At 37.6% G+C, this 17,792-nt stretch overlaps 1 protein-coding gene across 4 annotated transcripts in view; it reads right to left on the bottom strand.

Annotated features, from left to right (window-relative positions):
* Positions 1-17,792, bottom strand: part of FRY (FRY microtubule binding protein) — a 221,354-nt gene that overhangs the window by 79,054 nt on the left and 124,508 nt on the right. For all 4 annotated transcript variants that reach the window (XM_064441051.1, XM_064441052.1, XM_064441050.1 and 1 more), the window contains exons 16-26: positions 17,096-17,228; positions 14,642-14,749; positions 10,116-10,371; positions 8,818-9,000; positions 7,852-7,938; positions 5,843-6,102; positions 5,369-5,558; positions 4,510-4,634; positions 4,267-4,324; positions 830-921; positions 471-643 (exon numbers count right to left, since the gene is read on the bottom strand). In XM_064441051.1, the coding sequence (XP_064297121.1) occupies positions 471-643; positions 830-921; positions 4,267-4,324; positions 4,510-4,634; positions 5,369-5,558; positions 5,843-6,102; positions 7,852-7,938; positions 8,818-9,000; positions 10,116-10,371; positions 14,642-14,749; positions 17,096-17,228 (1,665 nt within the window). The remainder of the gene's footprint in view (positions 1-470; positions 644-829; positions 922-4,266; positions 4,325-4,509; positions 4,635-5,368; positions 5,559-5,842; positions 6,103-7,851; positions 7,939-8,817; positions 9,001-10,115; positions 10,372-14,641; positions 14,750-17,095; positions 17,229-17,792) is intronic.

Below are 17,792 nucleotides of genomic sequence, written 5' to 3' on the forward strand. Positions count from 1 at the left end.
CAGAAATCTTTGCTATAAAACTGGAGCCAGGTAACATGGGATACAGTCTCAACACCTCAGGCAAGTTTTTCAGTACATTTAATATTGTACTTTTTCTCCACCTTCCTATATTTTTCAAGGCCTGTCTAAGTTTATGAAGAGTCTGGCAATAAGTCAAAGGGAAGAGAATAAGGCCTTATGTCAAAGAAATCTGGAGTCCTTAGAGGTCACAGACAATTTCTTTGCTCGGCTTTAAAAAAGGTGATTCTTATACATGAATACTACAAGCTTCAACAAGCTTTACTGTTTTTTTTTATTTGACTCTTAATAGACTTTCAAACACATTTTGTCCGCATTTCCCTTTTCATTCGTTATATAACAATTCACAAGCAGTGAAAAAAGCATAGAAAAAAAAGAAAGAAAAAAATTTCTTTTCCAATACATATATTAAATGCAATTTCACAGAATGTTAGGATAATTTAGCACCATACCTGGAACACACTGAATCAAGTTGGCAATCATTGCACTGAAATGTGCTCTCATATCCTTAAGGATTTCAACTTCTTTATCATTTTCAGCCTCCAGAAGCATGCGAGTCAGATCAACATACTCTAAGAACAAGGCTCCAAGGGCTAACGTATCTCTTTCTAGGGCTCCATTTGTACTAGCATAAAGGAAAGTTGTACATTAATATAGAGTAACAGCTTTCTGAAAAAAAATTTATAAAAATGTGTCCATATCTGACAGAATACACAATTCTTCAAAGAACATACTGACATAAACTCAGTGTAGTAAACACTGAAAATTATTTCACTTAAAGATCAATATTTATGGTAAGCGATAGTCCTACCTGTCACTTATAACACCAGCATCAGCAAGAAGTTCAAAAATTCGCAGTAACTGTAGCCTTAGTAGATCTCGGCGTTCACGACGTTTCTTGTTCTTGGAATTTTAAAAAAAAATGTATTTGCATAGGTGCATACATTAAAAACTAGTAACTTCAGAAGTGTCAGCACAGTAGTGAGATTTAAGAATTCCGGTTCAAGCATTTTCTCCGTGAAGGAACTTGAATGCTTTTGGATATTTCATCATAACACTGTGCTTACACATCAACACAGAATTAAATATGATCAAATTTTTGTCTTTGTAACTGTTCTTGAACAAACTGCTAACAGCTACCTTAGTCCTCATTGAAAATGTGCAAATGAAATAATGAAATACTGGATAAATACTGATTAATATTCAAGGTTCCTGTGCCAAAAATCTTGCTGACTTCAGGTAGCAGGGTTATTCATATTAGCTTAAAACCATCTCGTTTGGGTGCTGGAAGCATTGTAAAGTGCAGAACAGATATCCAGACCCCTGGAAAATATTTCAGTTGTGAGCCATTCTTGAACTTGGTAATGCTGCAAATACATGATCACCCATGTTGGTGCCTATCAGACACCGATCTAGTACACTCTTGGATGTGTTGACTGCAGCGGTTGTACACACAGTTCACATACTGCTCCTATAGAATAGGGCTGCACTATTGTTTACTGGTTCATTGTATCTCCTTGTCTTCTAGAAAGCTGTCCTTTCTTTCTTCTATCTTGCCTTGAAAAATGTGAATGCAACAAGCCCTGTTCTTTGCTGAAGGGCTACATGGACTCGTTTCTTTGTATCCTGCATCTCCATTAAGAAAAAAATGCAAGAAGGTTGAAAAGCTGCTATTGCATTCGAAGAAATTTGCTGCCAGAACAAGAAAAGCTCAGAGAAAGCTCAGGTTTTTCTCCTCAGAATGTATGAATGGCAATACTGAGTCAGATTAAACACTTATCTAGTACTCTGGCTCTGACGATGGCCAGTAACAGATGTGTGAGAGAAGAAAATTATACTTTCCCTGGTATTCTGACCCAGAACTTGCAGTCTGCCGCAACTTAACCAAAGGTTTTATTCAAATCATTCTGCCATTTGATTTGTCCTATTCAGAGCTCTGTTTTTCTCCCTCTACACCTTAAAGGTTCCAGGAAGCACATGTAGAGAAAAAAGCAGTTTTACTGTAACACAGTATTTAACAGGCACAGCTCCCTCCTGCAACAGTGTCAGAGGCGATCTGGCAAGCTCTGTGCCAGTGCCCACATGGCGGATATTGTGTAATGCCCAGTTTGGTTTACCCCTGCAGTTCTTGGCCGTGCTGGTAATTCTCTTTCTAGTCATAGCATATGTCTGTTTAAGGATGTTATTTCTGTTGTGTTGGATACCTGCCTGCTGACATGGAGGCCTGCCATGTTCTCTACTGCTGCATGACCCGTACAGTCACTCCTGGGTTTACTAGTGGCACTGCTTGCAGGAAGGTGGCCCAGTTCTTCATATCAGGAGCTATACAGGAATTAATATTGCAGTCTCTTGTTCTCATATTCCTGTACTGACATTTCCACATGCTAAATTTGCTCTTACAGCATACTGTAAACCTCTGCATTCTTGCAATTCCTTTCCTGATGGCAGACTGGATATGTATGTCTCCAGAGAAGGCCTTTCAAGTCTAAGTTGTCTTCAGTGGTGCGCAGACAGAAATGTGAGGCAAGTGGCTGTACTAATGTGCATTAATCCACTTCTGTCCAGAATCAAAACAACAGACCTTCAAATCAATGACTTCACAGGGATGGAAGGCACACAAGTGCTGTGAGGTGTGAAGCAACACAGAGTGGAAATGGTGGTGGATGTTTGCCAGGCGCAGAATTAAGAGTTGTCCACATAAAACTTAACATGAATGAAGCCCCCACCAAGTGAATTAACTTTGTTTATTGCCATATTGGGCATAGCTAAGAGCCTCTGTCCACCTATCAGTGACTTAACTTCGTCCTGACCACCATTGTCTGCATGGCTTCTGCACCAAAGACTATGATTTGGCAGAAGGGGATGGCACACCCGGTCACCATGACGGTACCTTACTGAAACTGATGTGGAGGATAGAGTAGTGAACACAGAGTTTGAAATCGCTTGAGAAACAGGTAAACAAGCTTGGGTAGGGGACAGTATTAATTCAACAACACTGCTTTCTGTATGCAGCTGTGCAGACTTCTCGGCAGAGCTACATGGACACAATGGCTGTGACTACACTGGTAAACAGAGACAGGGACTGTTCATGGCCCTAGTCAAATAGCACAGGCTGCCTCATATTCACGCAGCTCCAGAAGACCTCAAGAAGGCTGGCTGTGTCCAAGTTGTCTAGCGGGACTCATGCAATGCTCCTCTGGCCTGAGGCATTATCACTGCATGTTTTCTTATCACAAACTGCCTGCTCTAACCTGAGGGCTGTGCTGCATCCACTGCCGGGGTTTTGCAACTTGGCCCGTAAGTTGCAGCACACAGGGAGGTAGGGGATGAGGGGAAGCATACCAGAGCAAAAGCAGCTGGGGTAGTTTGGAGGACTGTGTCTGGTGGCTTGGTGCCTTCTGGGGCTTGCTTCTGGGAGTCAGCTACCTCCAGAGCCATGTGAGATTTCTGTCTTGGAGCCAGCTGAAGCGGTCCAAAACTGAGCCAGGGAGGGAAAATGGAGCAGAACAGCAACTCGGGCCCAGTACTGCAGGTCTCCCCGTGGCTCTCCCATTTAGCCACATAGACAGATCCTACGACTAAACTACTTACGGAGGCTGCGGAGGCTACAGAGTCTACCACCAGAGTTTTTTAAGAACAGTTTAGACAACATCTGTCAGGAATGACACAAGGCTAGTTCATCCTCCCTTGGATGGATTGGCTGATCTGTTGGGATCCCTTCTAGAACTACTTTCTATTATAGCAAAAGATAGTACTATAATGAAGGTGAAAACTCTGATGAGTTTGCCAGTTAACCTGTTCTATTTAGAGTGAAAAAAGGTAGTCAGCTGAAGTTGAAATAGATGTCCTTGCCTACCCTGCAAATAAAAAGCACATCTGAACACTGCTGTGAAATGTGCTTGTAGCCTAGCTTTGTTACAAGGTATTTTTTTTCTCAGATATTGAAAGTAGATTTCCAATATATCTGAGTTCCATATAAGGAGGTTCCATATTTGACTGGAAATTTTTTCTCAGAATGGATTACTATATTGTACATTTTGTATCACTGATAGAATTTAAATTAAACTAGGTTTTAATGGAATTATTTTATGTTCCTAAACACAATTAATAAAATTCTTGTTGCACACAGAGCTTATATTGTTACATAGTACGAAAGAAATATCTTTGCATTTCAAAAAGATGGAGTTACTACTTTTAAATTCATTTTGCAGTTCAAACAAACTAGTACATTTAATTTCTGCAACTAACCTCTGGTCTTCTTTCCAGGGCTTCTTTCATTAGTGGGTGAAGTTCTTCTACTAATTCCCTAAATTAAAAAAAGATCTTTGTAAACAAGATCTAGTCTCCTCTGAAAAGCATCAATATTTTATTCAATACATAAAAATGAACTACTAAAGTGCAAATAAAAATTTGAGTATATTTAAATTACAACAAAAATAGTGCATTTGAATTAGGAGCAAATAATTGAGAACATGGTAAGTGGGGAAGTACCTGAAAACAAGGGAATTTGTTCTTCCAAATCCTAACACAAGTGATTCTGTTATTTCTATGCTTTCAAGTCTCATCAAAGGCACTAGCTGCTTTAGCAAGACTCCAACAGATGGAGTTCCAATAGCCTAAAATACATTAAGAAATTATTGATGTTTAATTGTAAGGATTACCAATATTAAGTAAAAACATTTTTTAAACTAAAAAATCATTGTCCAAGAATCAATACGTATTTTAAAAATGTGTTGAAATGATTTTACTATTATGGATATCAATACACCAGTCTAACTGGATGTCTTAATAAGGCCTAACAAATAAATACACCTGAGAAATCTCTTTGTTTTCATTCGGATTATTGTAATTTACTTAACTTGTAGTTTCGTTAAAATATTCCAGTAATTGCATTTGTGGAGCTATTGCTCCTCTCTGGTACTACTTGAAACTATTTAATATAATATTTCTCCATGTCTTACAGGCATACAATGTTTATTCAGAAATCTGCCTTATTTCTTAATAATGTTATAAATTTGCAAACTGGAGTGCTCTACAAGGAAAGAATGACAAACTAAAGTTAACTTCAACACATATGTCCAGAACCTCTATATTTTGAGTATACATCACCCAGAATGAGAAAAAAAAAGTAATGTTTTGAAAATGCCATGGCTTTTGCCAGATATTTATTGACACATTATGTTGATACAGGTTATACAGATGTTTTAGTTCTTAATTATGTGCCTTAAGCACTTTGCGTATATCAAAATATTCTCCTAACTGAATTACTTTCATCAGGATATGATTTTGCATGCAGATGCAGTTTAAAACTCTCCTAAATTAATAATTTGTTTCAAACAGGATGCATCACCTTATTGTCATAGTTCACTGTTCCATCAGGGGTGGTAGCCATGATCTCTGGTGTTGAAGCACGCAAGTGTCCTGGGCTCATAATACTGGGCTTTGCTACTCCAAAACAGAGAATAAGATAGTTTCTCCACAAAGTAACATAGTTGTCTCCACTGCTTGCTGTACTTGTTTTCTTTGCATTAACAGGAATGCTAGAATTTAAAAATACATTAAAATTATTTCCCAGTCTCAATTACACAGTATTTTAAAATATCTTAAAAGGGAATAAAACACGTATGTATCCACTAGCCGCAATTCAATATGACATGATATATGAGAAAAATCAATTACAAGTTGTAATTACAAAACTCAAAACTTAATGTCTGGGGAGCACCTTGCAGGACTTACGGACTGATACTGAAACATAAGACTAAAAAAAGCTTGTATTAAAATCACAATCCATACAAATGAAAGTTAAGTGCAGATTGACCCTTACTTTGGATCCACAAGAGGCATTATCAGCTGTAGCCTTGTGAAAGCGTATGGCCAAGCATAGCTGAGAGCTGTAGGACAATGTTTTGGTAAATTCTCCTGCCTAAGAAAACTGAAGAGGCAGAGAACCCATGGGTCTTTAACGGACTGTGCAAATATCCAGACATGGGAAGGACTTTTCACATCATAATGGCTATTTACTAGGACGGCATTCCACTCCACCAGCCACTGCAAATCCACGCTGTGTGTTAATGGGATTGTTGTCTAAGGAGAGAAAAGATAAAAAATCACAGTGATAGTTATTTATTCCCTGTTAAGTTCCCCCTCAGTACTGGTGTTTACTTTCAAGCTCCATAGCTAACTTCTGTTGGATTCTTTAGACTGACACCTTCACGTTTCCCATCATGTTGCCCTTCCACTCAGGAGGAGCTTTTTACAAATGCTGATAAGAGCTACCTCATTATTTCCCCTCTGGTTCTTCCTTAAAGCTCCTATTTACTGCGATAGGCACAATAACTTGCCCTTAAACTCTAAGATAACTAATGATTATGCTGACCAATATAATCTCATTGTTACTTTCTATTTTCCTTGCTGCCTGCACTCATCCACTGTACAACACTGCAGTTTGTAATTGGTATAGACTGTCCCTATGTTCATTGTCTGAACAGCTGGACACTGCCTTAGCTCATGATTAAGACTCCTACATGCTATGACAATATGATAAATACCAATGCTATTAATAAATATTCTTCAGAATTCATCAGGGCATTTGAATATGTATGTAGGGAATTAAGAGGCTGAAGCAGGCGCAGTTTTAATCTGCTTTAAATCCTGCTACCTCCAGTGGCAAGTAGGGTTCTCGTATCAACAATCCATTTCTTTACTGTAATTAAAATTTTGTCTTAAGAAAACAACTTTGTGGAATGAAAACTTAAAACACATGTATTTTGGCATCCTTACTATTCACTTATCAGACCTCAAGTAGGATTTAACAGTTGCCTGCATCCTGCATCCCCTGTTACAAAAGTAATCACTACTTACCACTAGCTTCTGTACTTGTCAGAAACCTGGTACACAGGCAACACTTTTGCTTTGCTGTATTATTAATGCATAGAATTCAAGCATGAAATCCAAACCTTTGCCTATAGAAACTGCAAGACCCAAACCCAGGTGCTGTTATTTCAGCTGAATTTCCTAATTCCTGGGTTACAGAGTCAGAATGCCTTCTGCTTGCTCAGTTTCTGATCCCTCAACTTTCCTGTTTTCAGCTGCATAGTGGCCCAATTTCACCACCAGTCTGATGTCCCCCTTCTGTCCCAGGAAAGGGCACTCATGTGGTAAGGACCAATTGTTGCTTTAAACTTAATCAGGCTGAAAAGTGCCCAAAACTGATAGTTTCTGCTCTCTGGACAAGGGCACTAATATCTAAGATAGTATGCAAAATAAGCTGCCCTATGTATCAGTTCTTCTGCTGATACTTTTTCATTAAAAACGTTTACTGCATCTCTGATTCCTCTGGTGGTGTGTTAGAGACGTCTGGCCTATGAGAGAGCAAAAGCAGAGATTCATCCCAGCTGTGAATTACTCTAGAACTCAGGGTTAGGTTTACAGGCAGGGCCATTTCTGAGCACGCAAGGGAGCTAAAGCTTATTCCCTTCTGGAACAAATGATAGCAGTGAGTGACCTCCAAGCACCCCAAGCATTAGGTGATGCTGGCAATAAGACTTTCTCAACAGTTCTTTTGGATTCAGGTCACAGGTCGAGAATCTAGACAGTTTTGATTACAAATTTTGTTATAATTTTTGTTTTTATGTAGTATCTTCTATATCCATGGTATGATTATTTTTATGGAACAGACTGTCTGGAGATTGTGGAGCCTTGGAGCTCTTGGGTAGATGGCTGGACCCTTAAAGCTGTATGATTTCTTTGATTTATTATTAGTATTTCATGTCTGATATTTGTTTTGTCGATGTGCTACGTAAACACAAGCAGTAACAGTAAAGGTGTACTTACTGAATCTGAAACAGCCACATGAATAAAACTTTCAAGAATAGAAGAACTCAATTGATCCATGACATCAATCATAGGCCTGTCATCATCCTGCGTAACACAAAGAACACAAGTTAACTGCCCTTCTGACCAAATTATTTCCCTTCTTATTTTTCTGGTACATGAAATAGAACCACCTAAAAATTATGACAGGAATCTAAAATGGCTAAAGAAATTCAGTGGTAACGATGGGTGCATTTTGTCTTTTTTCATATTAATCTCAGAATCAAGTCCAGGCTGTAGTTGGAAATGAAGTTAATTTGTGGCCATAGCTCACTGCTTACCAAATAAAAGTGCATATCAGAAAATCCCAAATGACGTTGGATAGCTGGTATCAAAAGACTAAAAAATTAGAGTACTGTTTATTAAAGCATTCCTTTGCCATGAACACACGTATTTGTGTTCTTAGGCGTTTAGATGGCTCACTGAGCTGTGACTGCCAACACACATGACTCTCCATACTTCTATATCTATAAAAAAGACTTAAGAGGTTACAGGGAAAATGTATGTGAAAAATCTTAAATGTGTCTTATACTGTGTTTTTTTTTACAAAATGGTATGCTACAGGAATGACCCTCATTTCCAATGCAAATTTATAACAATGAAAATATAAAAATGATCCACGCAGTAAAAACAGGTTTTAGTGTCTTTTACGTTCACATCATGCCAAGAGAAAATATTAAGTTGCTGTACATGTTTCCCTTCAAATTCTTGTACAGGGCATGTTATTAATGTTACATTGTTAAATACACAGAAAGGTTTCCGGTGTTAAGGCAAATAGAACTGGTAAGCTCAAACCAAATGCTTTCTTATAAACTAAGTGCATACCTGCTACACTGCAACAATTATGTTAAAAGCAACTGTAATAGGAGTTCAGAGCTTTATTTTTGGAAAATCGTAGTTCAAAGTTCCAGAAAAGGAAAATCATACCTCTGCTTGGCCAAGGGCCAAGAATAAAGCACGGATCTCTCTGAGGATTAAAACAGCTAGTTTACGTGTAGCAACCTGGAAACTACACAGCAGAACCAGCGCAAATCCTTCAACTGCATGTAATACATTAGAATAGGGGCTTCTCTCAGACTGTATCCTGTGGCTGGATCCATTCGGTATCAACTGTAGAACAGTGCAAGGGGGGAAAATGGAGTGATGGTGTTTGAAAACCAGGTCTCCAATAAATATTCTATTTAACAAGGACATATAAAGAAACAAAATGCAGAGGCCATGTAAACGCTGAAGTAGGAGACTGATACCATTCCTTCAAACAACTAAGTTCTGTTGCTTTAAGTTACCTTGTTCCACAAAACCAGTATATGAGCAGAGTCCTTTGGCCAAACCCTTCCCTCTAGTTTGCAATTCAGCTGTCTACTTCATTCCATCCTCCACCAAAAAAATGAATAGGTAAGTCAGACTGTGAAGACTTCACACTTCTACTACTACAGATAGCAGGTCCTCAGGTCCCTCTTTGATTCTGGAGCAGGCAACACCTTATCCTGGCAGGTGAGCTCTAGAACTTCAGCCCATCAGTAAAGTGTAACAATAATTACTGAAAAATACGTGAAGCTTTCCTTTGTCTACATTTTTTGTAAATACCATTATTACCTATTAATTAATGGTGCTCTGTGGTATAAAGCAGACATCATGTTTGCCCAAAGGAAAAAAATTCCAATGTGTTTGGGTTAGGAGATAAGAAGCCTGAAAACCATCTCTCATAGTGAAATTATCTGTGGGACAGTGCAGATGGGAGGAGTACGAGCAAAGCTGTTCAGTTCCCAGCAATGTTTGTAACACAGGGAGACAGCAGGCTGTAGAAATAAGTGGGTTCTCTGATGTTTTGGAATCAACCAAATGAAATGGCTACAGGAAGGGAAGATCCACATCACTCTTCTCAGCATTCCCACTAGCATTATCAATCAGTTTAAGTCCTGGGAAAATGTCCTTCTGCCACATTTACATACACATATTTCACTTTATGTGCTTTTGTTGATGTGCGTATTTCAGTTTGACATGCATTCTCTTATGTTGCTCAACAACAATAACATCTGCTGTGTTACACAAGGACATAGCTGTCCTGAAAAGACAGCTGAGCTAATTACCTTAAAAAAATCTTACGTAGTGAATTCTTCTCAGGTGAGTAAATACAAAATACATAAACCACTGCAATAACAAGGAACATAATTTCTGCCTTCAATTAGTATAAATGTTAGGACACAGATCTCTTGATTTCATACCTCTGCAGATCTGGTTTTTGCCTGTTCAGAAGCTTTTCCTGGAGTGTGTATTACAAGCTTCCATTGTGTAAGCAACTGTAGCAGCAGCTTCAGTGACGTATCAAGAAGGGTATGATGCATATCATTCACTTCACGTAGCAGAAAATTAGTAAAACCAAAGAGTACGTCCTCCCGCCAGTCAACAAAGTCAACAAGTAGACCCTGAAGAGAATTCTGTGCAATATGTCGAAGTTCATCATCCATATGGATAGACAGCCTGTAAGTAAAAGTAAATGTCAGGTAATAAAAATCTAAGGAGTGTTTATTGTGGTAAGGAGCATATGTTTCTCAGTAACTTAACACTGATGGAAAATTCCCAGTGACAATGTAAATTCTAATGATGCTATCAGGGTTTCATTATTACTGACCACAATTAACATCCTTAACCTGTTTTCATACTGTAATTCTTGCTACAACAGCGTCTGAACATATTCATGGTTCCAAAAGGAGTCTTTGCTCCACTCCTAAAAGATAGTATCTTTGAAGTACATAATTTGGCAACTCTGCTGTCTCCCCGAACCAATACTTTTGATTTACTCACTTATAAAGTAACCTCTATTTAGTTTTGATAACAAAAGGCTTACAGGTTAATACATAATTCCACAATTTATGTATTTATCTGTTTACTTACAATATAAAATAAAGGAATCACAAACCCTCAGTGGCCTAACAGTTAAAATGAATCTTTAGCCAAGAAGCAAATCACAATTATTGAAAGCAAATCTTCAAATGAAATAGAAATAAGCATTTGAATTAAAAAAACTGCTTCATGTTTTAAACAATTTAGATAGGGAAATGGGAAAAACATCCTCAGGACTTTCCATACTTTTAAAAACACATCAGACCCCCCCAAAGCCCTTCTGAAAGATGGTGCAATTGTAGATACCATTTCCAAATTCTATTTCCTTCTGCATTTGCATCGTGTTGAAGTTCTTTTCAACATAAAAATTCTATACACTTTCTTTGGACACAAAAATTATCAAACCACTTCTGTGTTGGTAGCCTGGCAGAATAAAGTAAATTCAGATGAGTGTGTTCTGCAAATTTTGGTTCATTGCCTTTATGATGTATTTTGTTTTTATTACCCATGAAACTGCAATTTTCGGTAGTGTGTTAGAACTAATTTTCAAAGTATTTTATCTACATTTAATCTACATAATTGAAAATGAGGATGCATTATAAAGAAATGGACAGAAAGCTAGGAAAAAACCCAGGACAGCCAAATGGAGTGGAACCAAATTACATTCAGTTGGAAGTGTATGATGAGATGTGGTTCACAACAAATTTGGTTCATTATAGCTGCCTAATTGGGAGGCAGGGGACATTTCACTTCAGTCAAAGGAAAGCAACTGCCATGAAACTTCACCCCTGGGGAATACGACTCCAAAAATAAATAACCACGTGACTTTCTATATAAATTTGGAAACACAGTATTTTGTTGTGCTAAGAAAGGACCATTTTAGTTTCCTCTTTGGAAACCCAAACCTAGAAAAACAAGCAAAACCCCTGAGACTATGATTAAGTCAACCATGAAATGACTTCCACAATGACAGAAAGTAATAACAGAAAAGAAGATACAAAAGACATACATCTCTAAGCCCAATTTACTGCACAATGGCATTATCAAATGTGACGAAATTCAAATTGAGCATAAGAATGCATCTATGTATTACCACTATATGACAGGCAGCTTGAGGAAGCGAGTAAATGTTAGTTTGCTTGTTTGCACTTGAGTCAGTTAAATTTAAGACCTACTTGGGAATTTTTAATGAATGGTTTCAGTGGGCAGTGAAAGGGCAAAAGGTACAGTATATACTTGACATCTGCTTTAGGGCTTATAATTTGAATGCAGCTGTCCTGGAAGAAAGTCTAGCTGCTGAGTTACAAACTCCTGGAAAAAGCCAAAAGACACATCTGTTGTGAGGATGAAAAATTCAGACCAAACTGGAATAAAAGCACCCATTAGCCCAAAGATGTTATTTTATCTTTAGTGAAAAGAAAATACTTAACAGCTTTCCATCCCAGCAACACAGACCCACACAAATCCCTGGCAGAATAGCTTCTCAGGGTCTTTTCAGAAACAGAGAGGAGCTGAAACCTCACGTCTTCAAAGATTTTTATCCTTGTACTGAGTTTAGTCTCTGACCCAGAAAAGACACAATATTGTAATGCAGTGTTCTTTAGAAGAGCAAAGACTTACCTCCTGGGACTACTGTTTCATAACTGGGAGAAGCAGTCAATCTGGAGCCAAATAAACATGGCATAGTAAAGAGAATGTAGAAGCAGCTCTGATGCTGGGGTAATCTAGAGACTTAGATTAAGATTAGGCCTGGTATTAATTCCTTAAACAGTTTATTACTTTCTTCTCTGAAGCTAAATTTTTGTAAACTGTTTTTTCAGTCCATGCTGTCCCAGACTAAATAGACCTAATTCTTCCAACCCCCTGATCTTTTTTCTCTTGCTCTCTGGTCAGTCTCTTCTTCAACTGCAATGCCCCATCTTGGACATGTTCTCCAAATCAGGCATGCTTGATACTGATTAGACCAGAAGAAATTTTTCAAAAATCTTTTAGACGTATTTTGATTTATACATGTGAACAAGGTTCACCTTTTCATAGGAACATCATTTCTTTTGTGTGTGTGTTCAGTTTGTTCCTGCTCTGCAATACTGAGACCCTACCCAGTTGTTTCCACACCATGCTATACATGTCCTGAACCATGAACTGTCTGCTGCTTTCCAACCTATTATGCATTCACTTATTTTTACCTAAATTGTGTTCCCTTGCTTATACTTGAGAATCTGACTTAAAACAGTACCTATGTCTCAAAGATGCTGTAGCATGCATACATGTAGGAGATGAGAACAGCTTCCCAAAGGTCCCCTCGTTGGGGAAAGGCTGTGCACGTAATTGCTTCCAAAGCTGCTCTAGAGATGCTGTCCTCACCTCCTCTTGACGTCTCACTTCTTCTCACAGATGACCCAGCAGACCTACTGCTTGCATTGTCCCAGCATGGAAATCGCTCAAGAAATGCTTACAAACTGATTGTGGCTAAAGAATCACAACTGACCTTTTCTGCATGAAGTTTGATGACAGAATAAAGATAGACCAGTGGTTATATTGACAGTTGTGACACTTAAGGAGGGAAGCAGCAATATATGAAGAAATCCATATTAGTCTCCAAGCTTTCTTAATAGTGACGGGTCTGCCCCGGACAATCCTCTGTGATTGATGAGCTGTGACCAGAATGGGTATGTGCTTTCTACTAGCTCAGTTAAGGCCATTAGACAGAAAGCTAGTTAAAATATTGGATTAAAGGAAAACATGTCCTTTTTCATTTCCCTTAAGCAGAATTGATGTTACTACTTAATATGGTATCTGTATAATTTGATAATGTAGTGATTTAAAACAACCCATAATTGATTTATAGCAGAGGATGTAAACACAAGGAAATCAGGCTGGCCATGCACCACAGCACACCTACACTTGGCTGCAATTTTGGCTTGTTTGGCTGTCTGCACTATACTGCTAACAGAATTAATTGTTTCATTGTTTTAGCACATCACTGGGAGTTGTGTGTTCATAGAGCAGAAAAAACCGCTTCTGCATGTAACCCTCTGATTCCCACACCTGTCATTCCTCACAGATGTTTCCAAAGCAAGAACGGAGTAGCAAAGATCGCTTTGTCACAGTTAACCTGAGAACAATATGCTGCAAGGGCCTCGTGGCTCGATTTACCACCATAATCCACTTACGTAAATAACATATGCTGGAATCTTTGACTTGGATACAGGATCTGAAATGTAACAGACTTTTCTGTACGGACCTTTTATCATAATTATTTGTAGTAAGTCACTGAAAAGCTAAAGTCCTGAAACCTAAACTGTTTTAGCAGTGATTTGTTGTAGACTACCTTCTTCAGTGAAGGGAAGTCTACATAGACAAATTCAATGGACTCCAAGCAAGGAGGATATGACATTTAAACTTATCCTTTTCTTTACTTTCTGTCTTAGAGCAAAAAAAAAAAAATTATATTAATTAAAATAATTATAAACTAAAAAGGCTTGGAAAGATACCACATCTAGCACACTGTTTTATCAGAGACATGTGGGAGTCATACATCAAAGCTAAACAGGTATCTCCATGGTTTTCCACTACACAGAAATGGTGTTCTCTCTTGTTAATTAGAATGCTGTCATGGTTTAAAAAAGGCAATAAATGGCGAATATCGTGAAGAATAGTGAATAGCATGTACTCTACATACTGATGGAAAAGAGTTCTAGACAATGTATGTACTTTCATAAAATTAGGAATCTATAATATAAACACAGTGCCTGTAAAAAGATGCCACGACTTCTGTGCATTATCCATTAATACCAGATTATTTTTTGTAAGCATATAGCTTTGTCTAAGAAACAGTTACACATTCTGTGGCTGAGTTTTTCATTCTGTTCCTCTTGAGCAGTCGTTTAATGCTTGAACAGTTTACCTTGCCAGCAAGTCGATCAACTCAAGTTTTGACATTCCATCAGGAAGCAGTCGAGGAATAGCAGCAACACATGTTCTGAACAGATCGATTTTTGGTTTTCTTTCACCGCTGAAAAATTAAACCAGAATTTTGACTAAACTTAACAATGTTAAATGATCCACATACACTTTTTCAGAAAAGGGGTAGATATAATTGAGTGCCAGAGGCCTAGTAAGAACAACAGGACAGAAAGCTAGGCCCTATAAATGAAATAATAAGGAAACAGGAATAAATGTTTCTGTTGAATAAATGGTTTCAGCTTTGACATTTGTCATTTTTCTGACTATACAGTGCTTGAAAAATCAGTTGTTACTGATTCATTTGTTTCTCTCTGAGAGGAGCCGGCAGATATATCAAGATGGAGCTATAATGTAGGGGATTTCCTCCATCAAGATCAGCATTTGTGTAATGTAAGCTTTGGATGAGGCAATGAGAAAAAAGCTGGGGTGTTCCCCATCACAGCACAGCTACATTACATCGGTTGTACAAAGCAAATCACAGATATGTAAGAAGCCCAAACAAGACTGAAGATCCAGACAGTTGTCCTCAATAAGGCATGGATCTGTAAAAATTGCACACCACACATTATTACACTGAAAAAGTAGCATAATTTACAGGTAGGTATGGCCAAAGACTTTCTGATGATCCTTGTCTGAGATAGCAGCACTTCAGCAACATTTATCAGCTAAAACATGTTTTAGTAGCCCCAAGACTGCTCTGATCTGTGGAATGGCTCAACTGTTCCCTAACAGTCTGGGAAAGTGGTTGAGTCTAAAGTTCAGTATGAACCAAAAACTATGTTGGGAGTCCTTAAGTCTTCCAAAAGTAGCTTGAGTTTCAGCTGCTGATTATTTTCACAACAGATTCAGTTGTTTTCAGACTTGTTTCCAGCATTTTTTGTAAGAATGCAGATTAAAGAAGTCCTTCAACAAGTTAAAATGTGTTCTAATGTGTTCTCCTTTCAAGTGTAGATATAAAGTTACAGCTCATCTGGATATAAAGTACAACAAAAAAATACAGTAACTTACATGTCTAGATCTTCCAGCCCTAAAATCTTTGTGTCTCTGACAAAAGTTACTACCAAACCATAAGACTTCCTGAAATTTAAAACACTTCTCGGTCTATTTCTTCCCTGCCTCTAGAAATAAACAACACTTTGGTGATGCTGAGAAACAACAGAAAGGACATTTACAGCTAAGGTTAAATACACTTCTTAACTAAGTGCTGAAGGTTTTACTATGCAATTATCTTTTGAGTATAAAATGTGAGTTTCAAAACTCACTCTCCCTCTCACAAAAGCCTGGATACCCAAAATGGTTATGAAAACTAGCTGTGAGCACTGAGCAGTACACTGGAAAGAAAAGAAAAAGAAAAATATGAAATATTTTTCTATAGAAAAATATTAAATATTACCAGACAGTAATACTGGCATTTATTATAAATAAAGACAATGCTAAAGAGACAAAGAGCTTACAACCACAACAACGAGAACAGAGGAATGACATTGAAACATAAAGATTATATCAGCTGTAAAAGGTAGTTGAATTTGGCAAGTTATTGCAGTCTATCTACCACTCAAGGTATTTTTAACAGGGTGTCTTTTTTTTGACAGTATATGAAAAAAACAGTCTTGAAGAGATCAATGTCCTTTTCATCACACCTCAAACTTTTTTCCAGGGTTTGTTTCTCTTCCAGCTTAACTACTATGTCCACCCCTCTAACAGGAAAGATATGCAAGGTCTCCTTACAGTTGGGATCTCTACAATCCGTGCTCTGCATGTGTCAAATGATGTTTCTGTGTCTCTAAAGTCTGCTAGATGTCCACCTCACTAGAACTCTCTGCAGGAAACTTCCCTCATTAGTAATTTTGGATGACAGTGTAAAATGCTGCTGTTCAACACTCCTTGCGATGTACTGGTTTGATTCTGTTCCAGTGGGGTACTGCTTAAATACAAGACACTTATCACAAAGTGACTTGGGTTTTTAATTAATATTTGATTTTGATTACAGGCACGAATAGTAATGGGAATTTTGAATGATTATTATTAATACGGATTTACAGAATTTGTTGCATTCATTTTGAAGTTCAGTGATGCAAATATATCCTGAAACAGTGTTCTGAGCATAGGCTGACAGGTTTTCCGCTCTGGGCTTTCAACTTCTGCCATCTAAACGTTCATAGGGTTCACATGTGATTTTGGCTACATCGAGAGCATCAGTTCAATTCCAAACACTGCAACATGCAAAAAAGTACAACCAGCTTGTCATAAACAGTTTTTCAAAGTATATACTAATTAAGCTAAATGTTCCTGTTTCTTGCTGTTTCTCTGATGACTCATGATAGACAGAAATTGACAAAAAGTTCTGAAATTAAATCTCAACATTTTATGGGATTTACTGTTCTTTAGCACTCACGTAATCATGTCTTCAGGTTCTTTGTTAAGCATCTGTATGTTGGTTAGCATCATGCACCGCCCCACTTCCTTGTCAAGATGTCTGAGTATGTTGTCCACGGCTTTTCTTACTTGAGAATAATATAACGACATACCTGCAATAACAGGCATTTTGTATAATTTGGGATACTTATAGATACATATATTTTGAAAAAGAACGCTGCTTACTCAATGCTGTGCTGCATGAATTCAGAAAATGTTTTCCTCATGACATATTCCACCAGTAATGATATCCTGATTCTGAGACAGAATATGTTGCCCTCTCCAAAAAGAATGCTATCGTACATAAAAATAGACCAACTGATACATATACACACACACATATTCTTCCTGGAGCAAATATTTAAAAATACCCAGTCAAAATACATCCCTAAATGGTCAAATGAAGCCACACAGTTTACCAAGTTATATATTTTGTGACTTTTGACAGAAGTAAAAGCTCTGATCTAGTAGCAAGTTTTTAAAACTACAGACAAAGAAAAAAAAAAGGAATTTGAATTGAGCTCTCCTAAAAGTTATTTGGTACGGAAATAAATGGCATGACATTTTATGTGAAAAATTATATTGGACATACAGCTTTACAGCAGCTGATGGACATAAAATACTTCAAAAATAAAACTTGAATTAACTCTTTTTAAGTTAATTTATTCATCAAAGCT

This window comes from Phalacrocorax carbo, chromosome 1 (assembly GCF_963921805.1).
Source record: "Phalacrocorax carbo chromosome 1, bPhaCar2.1, whole genome shotgun sequence".
Lineage (NCBI taxonomy): Eukaryota > Metazoa > Chordata > Aves > Suliformes > Phalacrocoracidae > Phalacrocorax > Phalacrocorax carbo.